Source organism: Monodon monoceros, unplaced genomic scaffold (genome assembly GCF_005190385.1).
Source record: "Monodon monoceros isolate NGI ecotype Baffin Bay Population unplaced genomic scaffold, NGI_Narwhal_1 Super_Scaffold_5, whole genome shotgun sequence".
NCBI classification, from domain to species: domain Eukaryota; kingdom Metazoa; phylum Chordata; class Mammalia; order Artiodactyla; family Monodontidae; genus Monodon; species Monodon monoceros.
In genome coordinates, this window is record NW_021703782.1 from 15,971,100 (window position 1) to 15,993,586 (window position 22,487).

The 22,487-nt window shown below is 51.7% G+C and overlaps 1 protein-coding gene across 2 annotated transcripts in view; it reads left to right on the forward strand.

Moving 5' to 3' along the window:
* The window catches only part of GFRA2 (GDNF family receptor alpha 2), a 93,634-nt gene that overhangs the window by 37,477 nt on the left and 33,670 nt on the right, over positions 1-22,487 (forward strand). For both annotated transcript variants that reach the window (XM_029202964.1, XM_029202965.1), the window contains one exon: positions 3,612-3,966. In XM_029202964.1, coding sequence (XP_029058797.1) covers positions 3,612-3,966 — 355 coding nt within the window. The remainder of the gene's footprint in view (positions 1-3,611; positions 3,967-22,487) is intronic.

Here is a 22,487-nt window from a genome sequence, read left to right on the forward strand (position 1 = left end):
GCTACACAATAGGTCCTTATTAGTTATCTATTTTATATATAGTAGTGTGTATAGGTCAATACCAGTCTCTCAATTTATCCCTCCCACCAATTCTAAAATTTCTGATAGGTGCATTAAAAAAGTTAAAAAGAAGCAAGTTAAATTAATAAATACTTTTGTTTAACACAATATATCCAAAATATTATCACTTTAACATGTAATCAGGTAAAACATTGTTTGAAATGAAATGCTTTACATTATTATTTTTTCTCATTAAGATTTCAAAATCTGTTGTGCACACCTCTTTTCGGGCTAGCTCCATTTCAAGTTCAATGGCCACATGAGGTATTGGCTGCCATATTGGACAGCACACATATAGAGCCTTGTGGACCCTGCCAAGGCCTCTGAATGAGATGGGGAAGCCACTGGAAGCTTTGGGGCCCAGGAGCATTATCTCTGCCTTAGGTTCTAGAAGGTTCACTCCAGCTGTGATGAGAGAAGATTGCTGTGGGGTGGGAGGCAAAAGGACAGAGCAGGGAGACTGGGACGGAGACCTTTACCAGTACATAGTGACAATGGTTTGGACCGTGGTGGGGATGGTGGTGGTGGTGAGAGTGGCTGGATTCTGGGTATGTTCTCCCAGGTCTTTCTGCTGTGGATAAGAGAGCAGTCAAGGGAGGGCCAAGAATTTTGGCCTGAGCTACTGGAAGGCTGGAGTTGTTTTCAGAGGGATGAGGAAGACCCGGGCTTGGGGGCAGCCTTGGGGGAACGTGGGGTGTGGTTTGAGATGCGGGTGATAGCCTTTCGGGTAGAGTTGATGGGCAGGCAGCTGGACATATGAGTCTGGGGTTCAGAGTGGAGGTCCCTGCCCTGGCTGGGGATATAAATTTGGGAGTTGACAGCGTATTGATGGTGTGTAAGGCCATGCATGAGTGGAGGGCCCTGGGGAGTGGGTGCATATAAAGGAAAGGGGGCTGAGCCCTGGTGGAGAAGATGGAACCAGCGAAGCAGGCCTGGAGGGAGAGCACAGGGAGGCAGCAGGAAGGCTGTGAGAAAAGGGAGGCTGAGGGAGCCACCAGTTGTGTCCAGTGTGCCGATGGGCAGAGGAGGAGGAACCCCCAGGGTCTCTGATCACTTCCAAGGAAGGAAGCAAATGCCAGGCTGCTGTGGGTCCAGGAGAGAACGAGAGGGGAGAAAGTGACTACTGGTATAGATGACTCGTTTGAGGGGTTTTGCTTTAAAGAGGAGCAGAAAGATAGGGTGGTAGCTTAGCAGTGGGCGTGTGGTCACGAGAAGTTCTTTTTTTCCCTTAAAGATGGGCACTGTAATAGCAGATGGGGATGATCTAGTAGACGAGGGAGAGAGAGAGAAAAATGAGCTCATTCATACTCACAGCAGCGCTATGAAGTAGGTACTATTTTCCAGACGGGGAGACTGAGGCGAAGGAAGGTCCAGCCACTTGCCCAAGGCCACACAGCTGATAAGCAGCAGGATGAGTAATCGATGCAGATGCCTCAGCTTTAGGATGCCCAGTCTTAATCATTCCGCTGTTGTGCCTCTTCGTTTCCTAGCTAGATTTGTGAGGTCTTTGAGAAGGGGCTCCTCTTACATGTACGGGTCCAGTCCAGCACCTGGCAGGGAGAGGGCTGTGCAGAGGTGGGACTTGATAGATCATTAATGACCAGGTGATCGGAACACTGGGACCTGTGCTGGAAGTGCCATGGGAGGGTAGATGTGGCCACACCCTAGTCTTTCCCACCCTCTGTGGGGCAGGGCCTCACGTGGATAGGGTAGTGCTCAAGAAATACTGAAAAGCATTTGTTGGGTGGATGAGGAATGAATGAGAGACCATGGCGCATCCATCCTAGGACCTAAGCCGGTGGCTCTCGCTGGTATACCACGGTGCTGGCCAGATCTGGGCTCCTGCTCTGGTTTGCTGCCAGTGTGCTAGATCTCCCATCCAGCTCTCACCAGAATGTCATAGGGTAGCGGGTGAGGGGTCTGTACAAACTGAATTCCTGCCTCCCTACTCTGTCTGTCATCAGGATGGACAAGAGGTGCTCTGCAGGTGGGAGTAGGCTGGTGGCTGGGGGGGGGGGGGTCCCTGTGCCACGTGTTCCCCTCAGAACAGCTGAGACTTGGGGGTTGGGGCAGACACCACAGAAGGAACCTGACAGTTCCCGGGATCACTGAGGTGTTTTGCTCCACAGGCAGTGGCATGAAGCTCAAAGCCACGGCTCTGATGCCAAGGTCCCAGCCTCCAGCTCATCTGCGCTTTGCTTGATTAAGGGCTCAGCTCTGCTAGAGCCTGAGGCTGGCCTTCAGCCTCCTCCTCACACTGCCAGGCTCCCAGCCCAGCGCTTGCTTTCAGTGGTCCCGGCTGCACTAAGTGTCTGCAGTAGCAGTCCCACCCCATGGGGCCTTTTGAAATGTGTGGGGACAGTTTCAGTGGTCACAGTGGTGGGGGTGAGGATGGTGGCTGTGGTGCTGTTGGTACCCTGGCTGCTGAAGATCCCATAGTGGGAACTTCCTAAGGGCCAGCAGTGCTCCCTGACCGGAAGCCCTGCTCACATGTGCGACCTTGGGTGCCCAGGGACCCGGGGACCCATCTTGCATCAATGGCCATCCAGTTGTGTGCTCTTGAGCCAGTCCCTTTGTTTCCCCATTTCCCACTTTTGTGAACAGGGCCACGAACGCCTAGTTGCTTGCTTTTTCATCTTGTGATAATTTTTTTTTTAAATCAAAGTATAGTTGATTCACAATGTTTCAGGTGTACAGCAAAGTGATTCAGTTATATACACAGATATATTTTTTCAGATTCTTTTCCATTATAGGTTATTACAAGATACTGAATATAGTTCCCTGTGCTATATAGTAAATCCTTGTTGCTTATCTATTTTATGTATAGTAGTTTGTGTCTGTTAATCCCATACCCCTAATTTATCCCTCCGCCTCCCCTTTTCCCTCTGGTCTTGTTTGTCTTCTGTGTCTGTGAGTCTGTTTCTGTTTTGTGTACAGATTCATTTGTATTATTTTTTAGATTCCACATATAAGTGATATCATATAATATTTGTCTTCCTCTGACTTTCATCACTTAGTATGATAATCTGTAGGTCCATCCATGTTGCTGCAAATGGCATTATTTCATTCTTTTTTATGGCTGAGTAGTATTCCATTGTATATGTGTACCACATCTTCTTTATCCATTCATCTGTTGATGGACACTTGGATTGTTTCCATGTCTTGGCTATTGTAAATAGCGCTGCTATGAACATTAGGGTGCATGTATCTTTTTAAATTAGAGTTTTCGTCTTCTCTGGTTATATGCCCAGGAGTGGGATAGCTGGATCATTTGGTAGCTCTATTTTTAGCTTTTTAAAGGAATCTTCATACTGTTTTTGAAATAAGTTTTAAATAAGACTTTGGTTTAATAGTTGTCATCCTAAAAGCGCACCGTACGTACAGCTTGCTCAGTGGACCCGCATATTAACTCACTTGATCTTCATCACAGCCTTAGGCGGGAGGGCTGCTAAGTGATCCCCATCTCACAGATGAGCAAGCCGAGTCCAAGAGCACAGTGACCCTGGGGGGTGTCCCCAGCATTGGCTGACTGCCTCCTTCCTTCCCTCCAGGGACAGGGGCAGACCCGGCAGTCAGCGCCAAGAGCAACCACTGCCTGGATGCCGCCAAAGCCTGCAACCTGAACGACAACTGCAAGAAGCTGCGCTCCTCCTACATCTCCATCTGCAACCGCGAGATCTCGCCCACTGAGCGCTGCAACCGCCGCAAGTGCCACAAGGCCCTGCGCCAGTTCTTTGACCGCGTGCCCGGCGAGTATACCTACCGCATGCTCTTCTGCTCCTGCCAGGACCAGGCGTGCGCCGAGCGCCGCCGCCAGACCATCCTGCCCAGCTGCTCCTACGAGGACAAGGAGAAGCCCAACTGCCTGGACCTCCGCAGCCTGTGCCGGACGGACCACCTCTGCAGGTAGGGGCCGCTGCAGCTCTGAGGGGAGTCGGCTGGGGTGCTCTGCCTGCTCGACATTCCCGAGTTCGCTGGGTTAGGATCTTGAGCCCAGAAGAGAGGGTGACTTGGACATGTGCAAAACAAATTGTCATTCATTCATTCATTCGTCCTTCCCTTCCTTCATCCATCCATCCATCCATCCATCCATCCATTCATCCATCCATTCATCCATCCGTCTATTCATCCGTTCATTCATCTGTCCATTCATTTATTAGCACAGGTTTATCATTTGCCTGCTGTGTGCCCAGCTTCAGGCTAAACACCATGGGGGAAACCAAGATGAACCACCCTAGGAGCTCCTAATTTAACATCATAGACCCTAGAGCCTGGAGTAAGAAGGGACCTTCAGTGACTTTAGGTCCACTTCTAAAGGAAGCCCACCCATTATCCCAGTGAAGTCCTGTGGCCGTCGTGGAAGGGCTCTTGCACATCCCAGAGGCAGCTCCTTCCACACTGACAGCTGAGCTCATCTAATGCTGGGTGGAGCATGGGGACTCTGATGGTCCTGGGTTTGAATCCTGACTTTTCCACTTACTAGCTGTGTGATTTGGAGCAGGCTTTTTAAATGTCTTGAGTGTCCATCCCTTCAACCATGAAATGGGAATAAACATACCCAAGACACAGCATTATTGTGAGGATTAGATGACATGTGTGTTAAAGCTTAGCTCAGAGTTTGGCATCAAGTAATTGCTTAATAAGTGTCTAATTATTTGGAAGGTTTGTTTTGTTACAGTGATTTGGAATTTGCCTCTGTGATTCTTCCGTTTTTCTCGTTTGTTATTAACCATTTATTGAACCTCTCTTGCATCCAGTGCATGGTTCTGAGGCTCAGGCATGCAGAGGTGAACACGGTGCTCTCCAAGGAGCACCCAGAAGGGAGACAGACAGGGGGAGCAGGGATCCCAATGCAGTGGGCTGAGGGCTGTGGGCTCTCAGAGGAGGGTGCACAGGAGAAGGGCATCTGCCTCAACCTGGGGCTCCAGAGGACGGGGCCTTGAGCTGAACCTCGGAACATGAGAAGGAGAAAGCCAGGGAATGAGTCTGGCATGCAAATAAAAGGAACATGTAATGGGGCCACATGTTGTTGGTGGGCAGCTGTTAGATGGATGTATGGATGAGGGAGAAACATCTTTTGCACAGAATTATTTGTTGTGTTATTTGTATGTGGGGAAAGAATATGCAAAGGCTGGAGGGTTGGAGAGAGCCTGTGGTTATGGGCACCTGCAGGTGGTGGGTGCACGTGGAGTGTGGGCCACGGGGTGGGAAGGCCAGAGGTGAGGCTGCTAGCGAGACAGGGATTGCTTACTGTACCCCAGACACTGGTCTATTATATGGTTTATCTCATTAATCCTTGCAACAAGGCTACGAGGTAGGTACTGTTATCGTCTTTATCTGTCAAATGATCAGGGTCGTAGAAAGTAACTTGCCCAAGGTCACACAGCTCATGCATTTGAGAGCTGGATCTAATCTCCAGTGCTTTCCTCCCAGTGTAGCACACTGGCCTGGACTAAGATAGTGGCTGTGGGCATGGGGAGAAGTGTATCAGTTCAGAGATGATTGGTAAGTAGACTTGACAGGACTGGGGACTGGTTGAAAGTTCCCTGGAGGGAGAGGCATTTCTGTTTTGTTTACTCCGCACCTGGTCCTGCACATAGAGCCTGACGCATGGCGAGCGCTCCATGAACATTACTTGAATGGATACATGAATGGTCGCCACCATGTTTACTGGGTGAATAATTCTGGGGCGATGGATCATTCAGCACTGGGGGTGCGCAGCATCTGAGATGGTGGTGCGGGGGGGACCATTGCCACCCCCGTTGCAATGTCTGGGGCATTTGGACCTGTGGGCCTGGAGCTCAGTAAAGAGGTTGGAGTGGAGAAATGGGGTTGGGGGTTGTGGCGGGGATTGGAGGATGGGGCTGCAGAGGGAAGGGAGCTCAGGGCCTGTGTGGCTGAAGAGGAGGCACTACCTTGGTTTGGAAAATGAGCTGGAGTTCGGAGAAGGGCTGATCCCCGCAGGGCTGGGAAAGCCTGAAGAAAGTGGGCTTTTCTCTTTTGCTTACTTAAAGAAATATACCTTATTGCTTACAAAAACAATGGGAGCGATTTCAAATAAAATATGCACACTACAAGAGGATGGTTAAAAGTAGAAACGGAGGGACTTCCCTGGTGGCGCCATGGTTAAGAATCCGTCTGCCAGGGACACGGGTTCGAGCCCTAGTCCGGGAAGATCCCACATGCCGTGGAGCAGCTAAGCCCGTGCGCCACAACTACTGAGCCTGCGTTCTAGAGCCTGCGTGCCACAACTACTGAGCCCACGTGCCGCAACTACTGAGCCCGCAAGCTGCAACTATTGAAGCCTGCTTGCCTAGAGCCCGTGCTCCGCGGCAAAGATAAGCCACTGCAATGAGAAGCCCGTGCACCGCAATGAAGAGTGGCCCCCACTCGCCGCAACTAGAGGAAGCCTGAATGCAGCAGTGAAGTCCCAACGCAGCCAAAAGAAAAAGGCAAAAAAATATTAGAAACTGAGGGCCCACAAAAGGAAGTCAGGAGTCTGTCGGGCTGGGGCTCAGCTTCCCGAGAGCTGAGAGAAAGCCAAGACGGGATGGGCCATGTTACTCCCCAAATGTGACGGAAGGAGCCTATTAATTCTTGGATGGAAATGCATTTCTCCTTGTCCTAAATGCTAAACTGACCTGGTCAGGCTGCACAACAAACGGTGTATGTGGGGTGACAGGATGGACGAGGGACTGTAGGGGCTGGAGGGCCAGCCTGAGTCCAGGCTCAGTGACCACAAGCCAGGGTGTCAGGACCAAGGCCAGGTGCACTACTGCCAGGCTTCAAACCCCAGGTGGACGTCTCTGCAGGGGTCCTGAGCAGAGCAGCCTTGTGAACACCCTTTATTAGTGGTGTTTTTTTAATTTTTTTAATTTTTATTTATTTATTTATTTATTTTTTTTTATTAGTGGTGTTTTAAGGGAGGACAACATGTGCAGCTCCTAAGGAGATTGGAGAGCGCGGAGCAGGGTGGTTTTGGTGGCCTGTAGAACATCTGTGTCTGTTCAAAGAGCCAGAGGGGTTTTTGTTTGTTTGGAGATGGGGGGAGTTAGGAACAGGAGAGCTGGGGCAGAAGCTTCACGTGGTAGAACCAGAGGTGTTTAAACAAAACTAAGTATTGGGAGCGTCAAGAATGAGGCGTCCCAGGACCTAAGGGCTGACAGTTTTCTGAGAGGCACCGAGCCAAGCCTGTGAGTGCCATGCATCCTGATATAAATTTAAACAACAGTGGGACTTCCCTGGTGGTCCAGTGGTTAAGACTTCACCTTCTAATGCAGGGGGTGCGGGTTTGATCCCTGGTTGGGGAGCTAAGATCTCACATGCCTCGCGGCCAGAAAACCAAAACATAAAACAGAAGCAATATTGTAACAAATTCAATAAAGTCTTTAAAATTGGTCCACACCAAAAAAAATCTTAAAAAAAAACAATAACAGCAACCATGGGACTCAAGGACAGTGCTGTGTCTGGATTATTGAGTTGGGTCTCGCATAGGAAGTTCCAGGTGATCCTGGATGTGGCCGGCTGAGCTCCTGGTCTAGAACCAGGGCGTTCCTCTAATGCATCTCCCCCAACTCCCATCCCACCCAGCTCCCATCCCCATGCAGATTTAAAGTATGGTCCTGCAAGTGGGAAGACGAGGGGTGAGGGCAGAACCCGAGTGTAGGGTGAGTCTGGCAGGACCTGGGGGTTTGTTACAGTGTGGCCAAGTGTCCTTGGGAAGCTCTGCCTGTGATGCAGAGTGGGAGGTGGGTGGAGGTGTTTGCCATGGTAACCCCGCAGCTGCAAGACCTGCCTTCTGTGTTCACCCTGCCCCTGGTCTTCCGCGTGATCCTGGATGGACCATTTCATTCTGCGTGCCCGGGCTGCTTCTTCACTGACCAAAAAAGGATGCTCCCCATTTTCCAAGGACCCTTCCCAGTCTTTGGATCTGAGTCTATCACAAGCAGCTTTCCCATCTGCCTTCTTCCCCTGCGCCTCCACTTGAGGTCATATTCCTAGAGAGGTGAGCCCTTGCTACAAGAGGAAATGACCAGAGATCCCTCGTCAGGGTAGATGATGTGGAAGGGCAGCTTTGATGGAGAGGAGCCGACTTCCTTCCATGCTCTTGCGGGCTTGACTTACTGATGCCTGGACCCTGTCTCTGTGGTCTATGGAGGAGCCCGGGAGGTGATGGGTGGCTGGGGAGGGGGCCTCTGGAGAACAGGCAGTTCTCCACTACGCCCAGGAAGGGGCGCTCTCCCTTCCCTCCTGGCCTTGGTTTCCTCCAGGTTTCTGCCTACCAGGGTGGCCACCACAGGTGGAAATCTTGTCTGTGAAAATGGGACGACCCAGTGCCATGGTGTTTGGAGCAGGAACGGGGGACCCCCCAAGTCTTCCTGTCCTGGATACTTTAGTGGATGGAGCTGGCCTTGATGGGGGTCACGGGAGAGCCTCTCTGGGCTGACTCTTTGGGAATGAGGCCCTTATCTGCAGGCATCTCCTAGAACATGCTCCACGCTCCAGGGCTATAGTGCCCAGTTTGCACCTCACTGGGCCTGCCTGGCCCCCTTGCCCTTCAGCTTGGGGAGTTGGCCCGGCTATGCCCAGGCTTCTCCCCGAATGAATCTTGGCCCAGGACTCCTTGGGGGACAGCTCTGCCAGACCCCCGCCACACAGCACTACATTAAAGCAAGCCCATTGACGTGCTGTGCAGCGCACCTAGTGGCAGGCCTTGTACAGCCCCGTGTGATATTTAACAGGCTCTGCTGTGCTGTCTTACGAATGTTACTAAGCACAAAGCAGAGGGGTTTGCAGAGGGGTTTGAAGGGAATTTTTGGGGGTGCTTGTGGGTATTGGGAGCATTTCCGAACCCTCTTCCTGCTCTTTGGACCAGGATCAGTTTGGGGTCAGTGACCAAGGCAGGGAACCTCTGAGAGTCGGAGCTTCCTGCTCAAGCCGTGGGCTCGATTCTTTTTGAAGTTGCACTCCGGGAGCCCATGCCCTGCCTTCTGCTTTTGTCTGGTTCACGTCCCACGGGCCTTTAGGGCTGTGGATTTAGGACCAGGAGAAGCTTTTCCTTTAAAAGCCTTCTGATATGGAGTCTGGAAAGCCTGGAGAATCTCTTGGAATGGTTCCATGGAATTTGGCTAATTTCTCGCACCCCAGCCCCCCAGTGAGCCATGACCTACTTCTTTTTTAAACGTAATCTTTTGGTTTATACTTTCTCAGCTTCCACTCATTGCAAGGATGGTCCAGATTGTGTGTGTGTGTGTGTGTGTGTGTGTGTGTGTGATGATTGTGTTGTATTGTAAACTGTGTCCCTCCAGGCCTCATTTGGAGAGGCCCGCTAAAATGCCCTGTTCCTCTTGGTCGGCCAAGAGGATATAAATAACTCGGTGCTGGCCCTATGCCATATCTCAGGCTGTATGTTAACCTTTGGGTGCCGAGGATGTGCATAAATAGATTCCAGCCTGGGACTACCCTGGCTGCCTGGGCTCCTTTGTGCCATGGACACTGTCCTTGTCGGAGAGGATTGCTGGGAAGGCAACTGTCTGCAGGGAGCGGGGAGGCATCCCTTCAGCAAGCCCCCTTCCCACCCTTGCCTAGCTTGGTGCGTGTCTGGTGTCTGTAGGCAGTGTGGGTGGACAGGGCTGGGTTTGATTCTTGGCTCCTGGGGGCTGTCCCTCAGCTTCTTTTGGGCTCTAGAATCTGTTGGCTGATGTTTTCAGCAGATTTTCTCTAAATGGCAACAAATGATTATTTGAGTACAGGCTTGGGGCTTCCATGCCTTTACTTCTTTTAAAGGAGCGGATCTTGAATATCTCGAAATCAGATGTAAAGTTTTGCGTGTATATTCTAAAGAGAAAAACTTGTTGCTTTCATTAGATTCTTGAAGGATTCTTTGACCTCCCCAAACTTAAGAATCTCTGCCATCTCTAGATGGCCAACTTGGATTGGCTGTCTGAAGGATTGTGAATCTGCCTCCTGGCTCAATAGCAAAGAGAGCTGTGATTGATTAGTGATGTCTGCCACTGGCATGGAAAGGGCAGAATGGGTGCCCCGCTAGAACCCAGCTAGTCATTCCTGGGAGCAGTGGTTCACCAGTAGCAGGAGGAAGGGGGGTCTTGGGGCCATTCCTTTATTCATTTGACCACTGTTTGTTGATTATCCACTCTGGGCCAGGCCTCGTGTTGAGATTAGAGAGTTAATGAAGTAGGCAGAGGCCCTTGCCCTCAGGGGACTCCCAGTCCAGTGACTGGACACTGTGGTGATTGCCTCTGCAATGGGAATGGAACCACACAATGAACCAGATGATAGCATTTCCATTCAAGTTCTCTTGAAATCCCAGTTCTGCTCTGCTCCCTACCAGGCCTTCTCTGGGTCACTCTGGTGGCTCAGAGAGCAGCTATTTCTTGGGGGAGATGAGCCACAGACAGATGAACTTTGTTCAGGGGCCCGTCTGGCCTCGAACAGAGCTCAGAACCCAGCAGCCCTATCTGTCTTCAGAGCAGAGCTGTGCCCAGGAGTGCCATGGGGTAAAGAAGTCACATCCTCCTGAAGAAGACTTAACCAGGTTGCAGTGGGGGGAGACTCTGTGGGGAGGGACATGGGATCCTCGGCCCTGCCAGAGACCCTGAGACCCATCTTCCCCTTGAGGATCCCATGTTGGCTTCTGCTACTAGCCTCAGTAGAGGCCCTGTTTACCCTTGAACTCTGTGCCAAGGGTGCCTAGATTTTTCCTCTTGGAATTTCCTGTGGCAAATTGACACAAGGCTGGAATGTTGAACATTACTAAAAGCTCTGGGAGAATAAACACAGAGAGAAGCTACAACCTAGATAGTTAGTTTGCAAGATAGGGTTTATACGGCTTTCTGCTATGGCTGCTACAGGGAGGTCAGCACGGCTGGGTAGAGTGCCTTTACCTTTTACCACCCAGGCTGCTCTCTGGGCACCTGGGCTCCATAAAGCTCACACCCCAGAGAGATGAGGTGCACCCTTGCCTAGCCAAGGCTCCCATTGGTGGAGTTCTGTGTGAGAACCCACTCCATCCTTGGCTGATTGGAAGGAGGAATGACCCATCGTGGGGATGCTGCTTATGCAGAGAGAATCAGAGTACAAGTTGGTCAGGGTTGGGTGTGTTTTTGCTCACACAGGGCGGGGCGTGCTCTCAGCTACCCAGATGTTACTTCGTTCACCAGGCTTCTTGATTATTTCTGCTTCCATTCAGTGACCTGGGCTTTCTCTTTGCTACTGTCTGTGTCCCCTGGAGCTGCTTTGACAAAATACCATAGACCAGAGGGCTTAACCAACAAACATGTTATTCTCACAATTCTGGAGGCTGGTAGTCCAAGATCAGGGTGCCAGCATGGTTGGGTTCTCAGCAAGGACCCTCTTTGGGGTAATTTCCTCACGTGGCTTCCTTGTTGTATGCGTGCCAAGAGGGATTGGGTGTTCCTTCCTCTTTTCATGAGGGCACGAATCCCATCACGGGGGCTCTACCCTCATGACCTAATTACTTCTCAAAGACTCCACCTCCAAATACCATTGCATTGGGGGATGGGGTTTCAACATATCAATTTGGAGTAGGGGGACACATTCAGTTTGTAGCACCTAGACTTGCACTTCATTCAAAGCCTCTTTGGTTCTCATCTCCCTGAGCCCTTTCTTAGCCTCTCCTTCCAATGATGCTTTCTAGAACTCATCTGCATCCTTCCTGTGGCACTAATCATGTGGGTTTCCTTTGATACTTTATCTTCCCAACTAGGTCTCTGTTTTTAATATTCTTATATGTATATAATATGTGTATGTACTGCCATATATATGTATAATGTTGATTAATTTATTTAACAGATACTTATTGTGTACCAGACACTGTGCTAGACACTGGATATAGATACTTACTGGAGAACACAGTAGAAATGGTCCTTGCCCCCTTGGATCTTATAGCCTGATGGGGGAGATAGACAATAATCAAGCAAACAGACAAGTATATGGTTAACATCTTTGACATGAGCAGGATGTAGAAAGAGAGTATAACGGGGGAAGGAGGGAGGACCTCTTTGGGCAGAGCAGTCAGGAAAAGCGTACCTGAGGAGATGACATTTAAACTGAGACCTGAAGAACGAGGAGCCAGAAGTAAGCCAGGTAGAAGAAAGAACATCTCACTCAGAGGCAGTAGCATGCGGAAGAGTTGGGGGGAGGAGAGGAGCTTGGCATTGGCGTTGGCATTGACGGGGCTGGCGTGGCTAGAGCAGAGGGGACTCGGGAGAGACATGCAGGCAGAGCCAGCTCACACGGGACCGTGTGGCCCGGGGCAAGGAGTTTGGATTTCTTCTGAGTACACTTAGAAGCCAGCTACTGACATTATCGAAGTTGTGACATAAAAAGATGACTCTGGCTACTGGGTGGAGAATTAAGGGAGAAGGCAAGAATGACCTCGGAGAGACCAGGGAGGAGGTTATTTTAGTATACTAGATCAGAGATGACGGCAGCCCAGGCCAGGGGGTTGGCCGTGTGGAGTGAGATAAGTGGGTAAATTTGAGATATTTTGGAGATGGACATGATGTACCTTGATGTGGCAGCGAGGGAGACAGAGGAACTCGAGGAGAGCTCACAGACTTCTGGCTTGAGCCACTTGGTGGGCAATGGTGCCACTTTCTGAGATGATGAAGGCTTGGAGGGGGAGATAAATCAGGAGTTCCATTCTAGGCATGTTAATTCTGAGATGCCTTTGAGACATTCCTATCCGGAGCTTGACTGGAGTTATAAATTCTGGGGGTCATTAACATATTCATGGTGGTTAAGGCCAGGGGAATATGTAGGTTCTCCTAGAGAGAGGCCAGCATGAGAGGAGGCCCTGAGAATGTGCCTGGCTCCCCTGTAAATGCCTGGTAAGGGTTTGGGGGTGTTGTTATGGCTCCCCAGGAGTCAAAGAAGAGTTTTGAAAAAGAAGGCTTGGACAGCTGTGCCCGATGCTGTTGAGAGGTCTGGAAAGGTAAAGACACCAGGTAACTGTTGGATTTGGGAAAGTGGAAGGCGTTGGTGACCCGAAAAAAAAAAAAAAAAAAAGAAACCTGATCAGAGCTAAAGGAATGTTTGTAAGTTGGCTGGTCAGAGCTTCCTGGGAAATATCCTCATGGAAAGGGAACCCATCCAGTGTGGGGAAGTTGCTCATCTGTCCCTTCAGTGGAGAGATAGCTGAGGAAAACTCAACACTGGCTTGGCTTTGGGAAGTGTGGGCTGGGGGTCCTGCCAGCATGGGCAACCCAGGGGCTCCGTCATGGCACTCTGCAGGTCCTGGGAGCACACCCTCGGCCAGGGTCAGTCTGGACCCTGAGGCCGTGCAGCCTGGGACAGCCCGTAGCGTGGGCCACACGCGCCTGATGGCCTTGGATGCTAGTGCATATACACTGCAGTGGGATTAGGACCTCAGCATCCCCTCCTCCCATGTCCTCCCTGGGCTCTCAGGGACCACGATATGGATACTGCAGACTCAGTTTCTCCAGCCATGGCCGAAAGACTCTTTACAATGTGGGAAGAAACCTTTCTCTAAGCTCTGGGCTCTTCTGAGCAACCTAGCTGGCCCGCCCTCTCAGAGAAGAAGGCTCTGGGGCTGCCAGGAGGACCCTTGCTTTTTCAGCCTTCTTCATTGAGGAGATTCCTAGAACAGGCTGAGCAGTGCCTGAGAGGTGCCCCCAGGCTCCCTGCACTGGACCTCCTTTCCTTGCTGGATGTGGGATGTGACCTCTCCTGTAGCCAGCCAGGACGTGGTCTTTGACCTCCTGGGGCAGTACCCACAGAGATGAGGAATCCTGCCCTGCTTCTTCTTAAGTAGCATTAGCCTGGTATTCTGGGGCCAGCTGTCCTCCTCAGGGCCCTTTTGGGGGCTCTCTTGGAATGCTCGGAGACCTGCACATGCCTCTGTTATCCCAGGGTCTCTGAGGTGGGTAAGCATAGCGGAGCACCATGGGCGCCCTCCCACCTAGAGTAGAACCAGGACGTTGAATTAAGCACCAAGGAACGGTAAGATCCTCAAAGGGAGCGAGAGGGAAATTTGAGGAGAGCTGCTCATACCCTGCCTGGCCCAAGGTGCATTGCGGTGGTCCAACAGGAGTCCTCCTGAGTGCGTGAGTTCTCCATCACTCAGCCTTTGGTGGGCTGGCGGTGGTCTCTGAGCACTGTGACATGCTCAAGAAAAGATTCCCCAGAAATGTTCTTCAGAGGGGCTTGAGTCGCAGCCCCGGCTCCAGACCCTTGCGTAGGCAGTTGTGAGACCTCAGCCTGGTTCTTTAACGTCACGCAGCCTCTGTGCTCCTTGTCAAAATCAGGATGGTTACACCCACATGGAAGCTTGGTCCCCCATTCCCCAGGACTTCCATGGAGCTCCATTTCCAGGTGCTCGGCAGCCCGGATGCTGAGATAAACTGCAGGCCTGCCCAAGCAGCCCCCAGGCTGTGCCGGCTGGGAGGGGGAGGGCTGGCCCCCGAGGCTGGCAGGGGCTGTCGGGCAAGGTGGCTTGGAGGAGGTATCTGAGCTGAGCTTGAAGGAGGAGTAGGCAGGCCTGTTCTAGCAGGCAGCCCTTCTGGTCCTCGCAGGGGGAATGTGTGTCTTGAAACGGGGGGCCAGGCAAGGGTGAATCAGCTCCTAAAAACTTTGTGCATTTTGCCAAGGAGTCTGATTTTCTCCAGAAGACAATGGGAGCCATGAAGTGTTTTAGGCAATAGAGTGACACAGTAGTTAGTGCTTTAGAAAGATCCCTCTGGCCACTGTGGGTACACTGGATCAGAGGAGGGAGCGGCTGGAGACCGGGGGGCCTGCTGGGGACCCACTGTGATGGGGCCTGAGATCAGGAGGCTGAGGCAGGGGGTGGGTGGGGAGGGGCTGGGTCTGAGACCTTCAGAGGTCGGTTCCCAGGGACTTGCTGAACATGGACAGTGAGGGAGGGGGGAGGAGTCCAGGCGGACACTGCAGTCTCTGGCTTGGTGGCCAGCCGCCTGGCGAAGCCGTTACCTGAGGGAAGGGAGGAGGGGGTCTGGGCATAGAGGGGAGATGTTTGGGTTTCGAACTTGTTTGTTGGGAAGCCTTTGGAACAGGCAAGTGGAATTGTGTATGTGGGAGTTTGGGAGAGAGGCCGGAGCTCGAGATTGAGATTATGGGGTTAAGTGAAATAAAGCAGGAAAAGCAGTGAGCCTAGGGCTGGGCACACAGGTGCACAGTAAACATTAGTTCCTTCAGAGAGCTTGTAAGCTTATTTGGGGAGACGAGGCTCACACCTGTGGAAACATTTAACGTGAAGAGGAGGCCCTGCCGAATTAAGTGTTGTAAGGATTATACTGTGTGCTGCAGCCATTCAGAAAAGGGGAGCGGTGTGGCCAGAAGAGCCACGGAAGGCGGTGTGCAGTTGGGGTCCCGCAGCTGGGGAGGGAAGGAGGCTTCCAGAAGGGGGCAGGAGGGGGAAGCAGGGCTGGGCACGGCTACTCCCAGGAGAGAGGGATGTTCTGCTCGCAGCACAGGTGCCAGTGGTGGGAGGAGTGTGTGTGTGTGTGTGTGTGTGTGTGTGTGTGTGTATTTATGTGTGTGTATGTGTGTGTGTGTGTGTGTGTGAGAGAGAGGGAGAGAGATTGGAGCTTTGAGATGCCCTGGGGAGACACTGGGCAGATAGGGACGACCTGTCCCAGCCTCCCACCTGTTAGTCCCCAATTCCAGCAGACTCTGGGTCCTCCAAACTTGTTGTTCAATAAGTGGAAGAAATAGAGGCATGTGAAAAGAGTCCCGGATTAGGAGTCATACTACATCCTAATACTGCCACAGTCCTAGTACTACCTCGGCCTGTAACTAACTCTGTGATCTTGTTGCCAACTGGAATGAGTCACCTTGTTAGGTAGGGAGTTCCCCATCCTAAGAGGTATGGAGCAGAGGCTGGAGGCCTCTTGCCAGACCTCAGATGAGTGTCAGGTTTGGGACTTTGCAGGTCCCTTCTGAGCTGCTGTAACGTGAACCTCCTGTCTCTTGGGGTCACGTGAAGGGAGTGGATTATGGGTACCAGGAGGCTCCCTCTGCCCCCCCACCTCCTCTCCTTCCCCTTTCTTTTTCTCCTGATTTTCAAAATGAAATTCACTTTCCTGCTTTTGCTGATGACAAAAGCCGTATGTGCTCGCTATAAAACGTAATTCTGCCGAGACAGGAAGGTCACCTCAAGAAAGTAGAGATCATCCACAGCCCTAACACCCTGAAATAACCCTGAAATAAATGAACGTTTAGGAGAATGTAGACTTCCAGGCTTTTAAAATATGCATACACGTATTTTTAACAACAATGATGTCATGCAGTACGTGCTGTTTTGTTAGCTCTTTTTCCTCTAAATATATGAATGTTTCAATCTTAACGTCTCCGCACACGCAGGTTTACTGGTTTTGGTGGTGGTCTCGTTTCCCCCGTGGGTGACACGCAGAGCTTGCTATGGTTACACGTGTACATCCACTCTGTCATGTAAGAAACTCATGTTTGGATCTGAGCCTGCCACGTGGTAGGGGACAGATATTCTGGGCCCTCAGAGGGAAGGGAGTACTTAGACAACAAGAGAGCTCTGGGATCCCTGACTTGGGCCTTCCTCGAGGTGAAGGGGAGGACAGGGGACTGGATTGAAGTGGGATCTTCACAGTGGGTGGGCGTGTTTCTGGGTAGTTGCCATTTGTGGGTTTGGGTTGTTCTCCACTGAGGGACCACTCAGGAGAGGATAGTCTATTTCCTCTGACTTCTCAGGGCAGTGTGCAGGGTGAGGACTGTACCAAGCATTGAATTTGAGAACGGAAAAAGCAGAGGCCTCTTTAGCAGCCATCCAAAGACAAGGAAAGATGATGCCCAAAGTGGAACGTTTTAGGAATCTGTATGTGTGTCGGCATCATAAAAGAATAAGCTGGTTGGTAATGTCAAGAGCAGGGCTGCGGGCCACGTTGGAGAGGGCTGGAGAGGGTTGGTGGGCCAAGCCTGGAAGGAAGGTGGGCCTGGGGTGGTGACGTATTTTCTCCGTTCGGTTTTCCTAAGTGTTTGTGTCTCTGGGGGAGTTTTAAGTAAACCAAGCAAGGATCATTGCCTGCAACTTGTTAATCCTCCCCTAGTTACAGCAAAGATGATTGGAAATCCCTAAGAAATCAAAAATTAGTAGCTACCAGGTGGTAACCAGTGAGCTCAGAAGATGGAGGCTGCAGCAGCAGAGGTCATTAAGGGGCCAGCTCTCCCTGCTGCTCTCGGAAGGAGGTGGAGAGCTGTGCTTGGAGCAGAGGTGGGCTCTTACCTCCCGGAAGATGCACAGGGCGGGAAGAAAGCTGGGCAGGTGCACAGGTCTGGGGAACCCCCGCCTCCTCCTTTCCCCTGCTGGGAACTCATCCACAGATGCCCAGGCGGGAGGAGGCACTTTGGCCACCTCTTGGCTACCTCTTCTGCCTGTTTCTCCTTTTGCAGGCTCAATTGTATTCTAGTTGCTTTAATTAGGGCCTGTGTCTTTAAGGAGGTTGAGCTGGTAAAGGGGCCTCAGAAGAGAACCAACAAGAACACCTGCACTGGTCCTAGATGGGGAGGAGAGGGCCCTGGAGATCCCCGCCCACTGGCCTGAGCACCCTGCCTCCCGCACTGCTTGAAGGAGGCGTGGCTTGGAGGGCCCCTAGTTCGAGGATGTGTAACAGGGGGCGCTGGCAGCGGTGAGGGGGGGCCTTGGTTGCTCTGTCTGTAGTGTGCCTCAGGCTGATTCATGATGGGAGGAAAGTGTGCTGTCTGAGGAGGTGGCAGCTGTGGGCAGAACAGGACAGCGTTGTGTCTGAAAATGTTTCTGGGTGGAGCCTGGGGGATCCATGATTCCACCTCAAAACAGAGCTAGAGGCAGGCTTGAAGCTCATCCCCACAAAATTTCATTTTAGAGATGAAGAAGCTGAGGCCCAGAGAGGTGGAGTTATTTGCCCACAGTCACACAGCTAGGGAGTGGCAGGACTCAGGCAAGAGGTCAGGTCTGGCCTCCCTGGGCAGTGTCCTGTCCTGCGAGGAGGCTTGGCATAGTGGAGGGCTAACTGGACAGGGGGTCAGACACTGGGGTCCCAGACTCAGGACTTGAAACATCTCTGAGTTTCCTTATTTAAAGAACAGACAGGGGCTTCCCTGGTGGCGCAGTGGTTGAGAGTCCGTCTGTCTGCCGATGCAGGGGACACGGGTTCGTGCCCTGGTCCGGGAAGATCCCACGTGCCGCGGAGCAGCTGGGCCCGTGAGCCATGGCCGCTGAGCCTGTGCGTCCGGAGCCTGTGCTCCGCAACGGGAGAGGCCACAACAGTGAGAGGCCCGCGTACTGCAAAAAAAAAAAAAAGAACAGAATCAAATCTGTCCTGTCCACCTCATGGGGCTGTCGTAGAACAGAAAATGAGAGAAGCGCCGTGACGGTACTTGGAATGCTGCAAAGAATCCCCCTCCCCTACACCCCTCCCCACCATGTTTAAAACTGTGATGTTCCGCAGCACAGGGTCCTGGCCTGTACCATGGAAAGGGAGGCGGGCAGCGATGGGTAGGTCCCCACACAGGGGGAAGGGACGGACTGTCAGGGAAGGCTTGATGCTTGAGTCCATGCAGAGCCCTGGAGGTGGCTTTTGGCTTCTGGCCGTGGACAGGAGGTCTAAGATCACTTGGATCATGGGCTAGACCGGACCTCTGCTTCCTTCCTTTTCCTTCCAGCTTTTTGTAGGAAGCTCGTTAGACAGTCCTGAGCCCCTGTTGTTCCGCGAGAATCCCATTTGGTTTGTCCATGGCGCAGTGAAGGCTGGGCTGGAAGGGGCGGGGTGTGGGGTGCCCATCTTGGGAGTTCGCAGTCCAGAGCCCCTCTCCCACCCTCCCTTTCTCCATAAGGGCTCACACCTGCATTGTTCCTGTCCCCCACTGCCCTCCCTGCCCCCCCGCCCGGATCAACCTCTCAGAGGTCAATGGCAAAAAGGAGGGGGGAGAAACAGAAATGATGATGACTGATTTTCTTCTCCTGTCGGAGCCTGGGGAGGGTGGTTGTTTTGCTTCCTGGACCTCAGCGGAGAATTCTCTGCCAGACAATCATCTCAGCGCTTTCATTGCTTTCTGATGCTCTCCTAACTGCACAGGGTCAGCTATTAAATGGTCATCAAACCTCAGCCTCTATCCCATCAATAGTCATAAAGTTGGGGAGATAAAAGCCATCAGTTTTCCATTATAGCTGAAAGCAATACTGTAGATACCTATTTTCTGAATGCTGCAGATGTATTTTAACCAGAGCAGGGTTTTCAGTGGGTCCCCAACTCAGCAGCTGTGAGTCCTGCTGGGCCCCGGAGAACCTGCCAGGTGGTGGTTGAAATGGGGGAGGGGCCAGGGCTTTCTCTCCCTTTGTCTCCTCTCTCCTAGGATTGAAAGGGCACATCCTCAGGTGTGGGATGCTGGGTGGGGGCGCTGCGGTGGTGGGACTGTGGGCTTCTTCCCTTGGTTCTGACCAGGGGCCGTGCATAAATGCAGGGGTTGTAGTCTGCTCATTCTAATGAGAAGTGACCCTTCCCTGCCTGATCTCGGGCTGCGGGCAGGCCTGGGGCTGGGCTCAGGGTAGGTGCCTGATTCGAGGTGTGGGTGTGAGGGCCCGCAGGCTGGGTCTGGTGGAATAGGAGGGGCTGCAGCCTAAGGAAGCTGCGAGACAGCTGCGGACCGTCGGGAGGATGGCTGCTCCTGATACATAGTCCCTGGAGCTTCTCACAGATGGACAGGCCATTTGGAAATGGATTTTGCAAGCAAATAGCTCGGCAGTGAGCAGCCATCAGATAAGTCCTCAGAATGAACTTTTCAAAGCACTCAAACCCCAGGGCCCTCCCGCCTCTGGTTCCAGAAGAATCTGGGATCTGAGACCGCCTGCCTCGGACCCCCGCCTGCAGCCTCCTCTCCTAGCCCTCCTTCCAGGCGCCTGTGCCCCAGCCTCCCTGGACGGGTAACTTCCCTCTGCTTTTCCTGCCTCTGGGGTCCTGCAGGGACCAGCTCCCCTGCCTGGGCCGTCCTCCTAATGAAATGGAAAGTTCCTGTTCATCTTAGGAGACCCTTTGAGGTCACCATCTCCTTGAAGCTTCTCTGTCTTCCTGGAGGTTATGTTTTCTGTTCCCTGTGCTCCTACACCGCTTGTCCCGACCCCCGTCAGAGGTCTTCTTAGGATGCATTGCAGGTGTAACACGTGTGGATTTCACTCTACAACACACTCTGGGGTCAGGTCACATTTCCTGATTTTTCTAAATTGGCTCCAGGTTCTCCCTGCCCCAGCCTGGCCGGCAGGAAATGCAATACCATTAATGGAGCTTCCCTTGCCTGTGGCATTGCTCCCCCTGCCAGCTTTACAGTGGGGCTGGGGCCTTCAGCATCTGCTGGGCACCCCCGAGACCCCACAGTTGTAATCTCCACTGACCCCAGACGTGCCCAGAGGGAGCCCGCTGACCAGGCACTTCCCTCAAGGCCATGGGGACTCCCTGTTCAGCAGCTCCCGGGGTCCCTCATGTGGGCCCTAGAGCAGGGGGCCCAGGTGTCCTCTAGCTTGGGGAATGGTTTTCTCTCCTGCCCCACTGGGCTTCTCTGCCCTCTCCATCACCAAGCCCTGGCACCTCCCGCTCTTGGCTTGCTTTCACTGGGCTTCTGAAGATAAGGCCTCTTCTTAGCGGCAGGCACGCTCAGGCCTCCCAGCCTCCAAATCCTGTTCTCCTTCTAGAAGTGACACATGGGTGTTGGGGGAGGAAGGGAAAGCACCTTTTATCATTTCAATTCTCGTTCTTCGGTGTCTTCTCCACCAAGTTATCCTGCATGCAGCTGCCACGTGGCCTGTCCACGTGCCCTTGCACCTAGCCTAGGGGTGGCACAGTGGAGGGTGCAAGAAATACTTGTTGAATTCTTTTTTTTTTTTTTATTTTTTGCGGTACGCGGGCCTCTCACTGTTGCGGCCTCTCCCTTTGTGGACCACAGGCTCCGGACGCGCAGGCTCAGCGGCCATGGCTCACGGGCCCAGCCGCTCCGCGACATGTGGGATCTTCCCATTTGTTGGATTCTTGAATGCTCTTTCTTGCTTTAAACAGAGATTGTAGGAGGTAACTTAACCTTTTCTTATTGACGCAGTGCTCTCCTTAACTACCGGTTAATTCGCACGGATGGCGTCCGCGATGCCTTCAGGTGTTACTGACTTACAAAGAACTGTTGGACCCTACACTAATTAGCCTCAGACACCATGAATCTTGAGTAATTGTGTTTTGCTTTTCTAGTATTTCTGTTTCCTTCACTGTGTCTGCTGTCACTTCTCGCTGAAGGTTCTGTCTGCCCCTGGGAGTTTCCCTCTGTCATCCGTTTTCTTTCACTGGTTTTCTCTGGAACAGAAAAGCAGATTACCTGTGTGTTCAGATTATCTATGCACTAGGCACCATTAGACTTTAAGCAAAGAGATGAAGGATTTTCTTAGGAGTAAAGTATCTATTTTAGTGTACAAACTCCATACTCCCCATGCAGGCGGCTTCCTTGTTCTTGGCGGGCTGCCTGAGGAGTGACCTACAAAAGTGCTATTATGGTGGACCTTTCAGATTGAAAATATATATTTTAAGATGACTTTGGAAAAGGGACATGAGAGCATGTTAAGGCCTTTTGGAATTAGAGTTGGCTACGTAGATGGATAAGGAGAGGCGAACTCTGTTTTTTCTGCAAAGAATATCACTGACTCTTCATCACCTGTAGTTTTCCCCGAGGACCTTGGGTCACGGCACAATTCTACCTTTTTTATCACTGACGGCGGGCCTGGGGATTCGGTTGAGGGAGGTTTGGACCTTGGAGGGGCGAGGGTTGTCACACCAGCAGGGGATATCGTCTCATCCTGGAGCTGTCGCCTCTGCACTGTGTCTCACTGCAAGCACCCGAGTCAGCGGTGGAGACAGTAAGGCCTGACCCAGTTAGGGTGCTGTGTGGACCAGGTCGAGAGAGTGCACGGTGAGGGCCTCTTTTCAGAAGTTAAAAAAAAAATTTAACTGAAAGATAGTTGATTTACAAGGCTGTGTTAGTTTCTGGTGTACACAGAATATGTATACGCATATTCTTTTTCATATTCTTTTCCATTATGGTTTATCACAGGATATTGACTATAGTTCCCTCTGTGTACAGTAGGTTCTTCTTGGTTATCTATTTTAGATATAGTAGTGTGTATATGTTACTCCCAAACTCCTAATTTATCCCTCCCCTCTTTTCCCCTTTGGTAATCGTAAGTTTGTTTTCTATGTCTGTGAGTCTGTTTCTATTTTGTAAATGGGTTCATCTGTGTCATATTTTAGATTCTACGTATAGGCGATATCGTATGGTATCTGTCTTTCTCTTTCTGACTTACTTCACTTAGTATGATAATCTCTAGGTCCATCCATGTTGCTGCAAATGGCATTATTTCATTCTTTTTT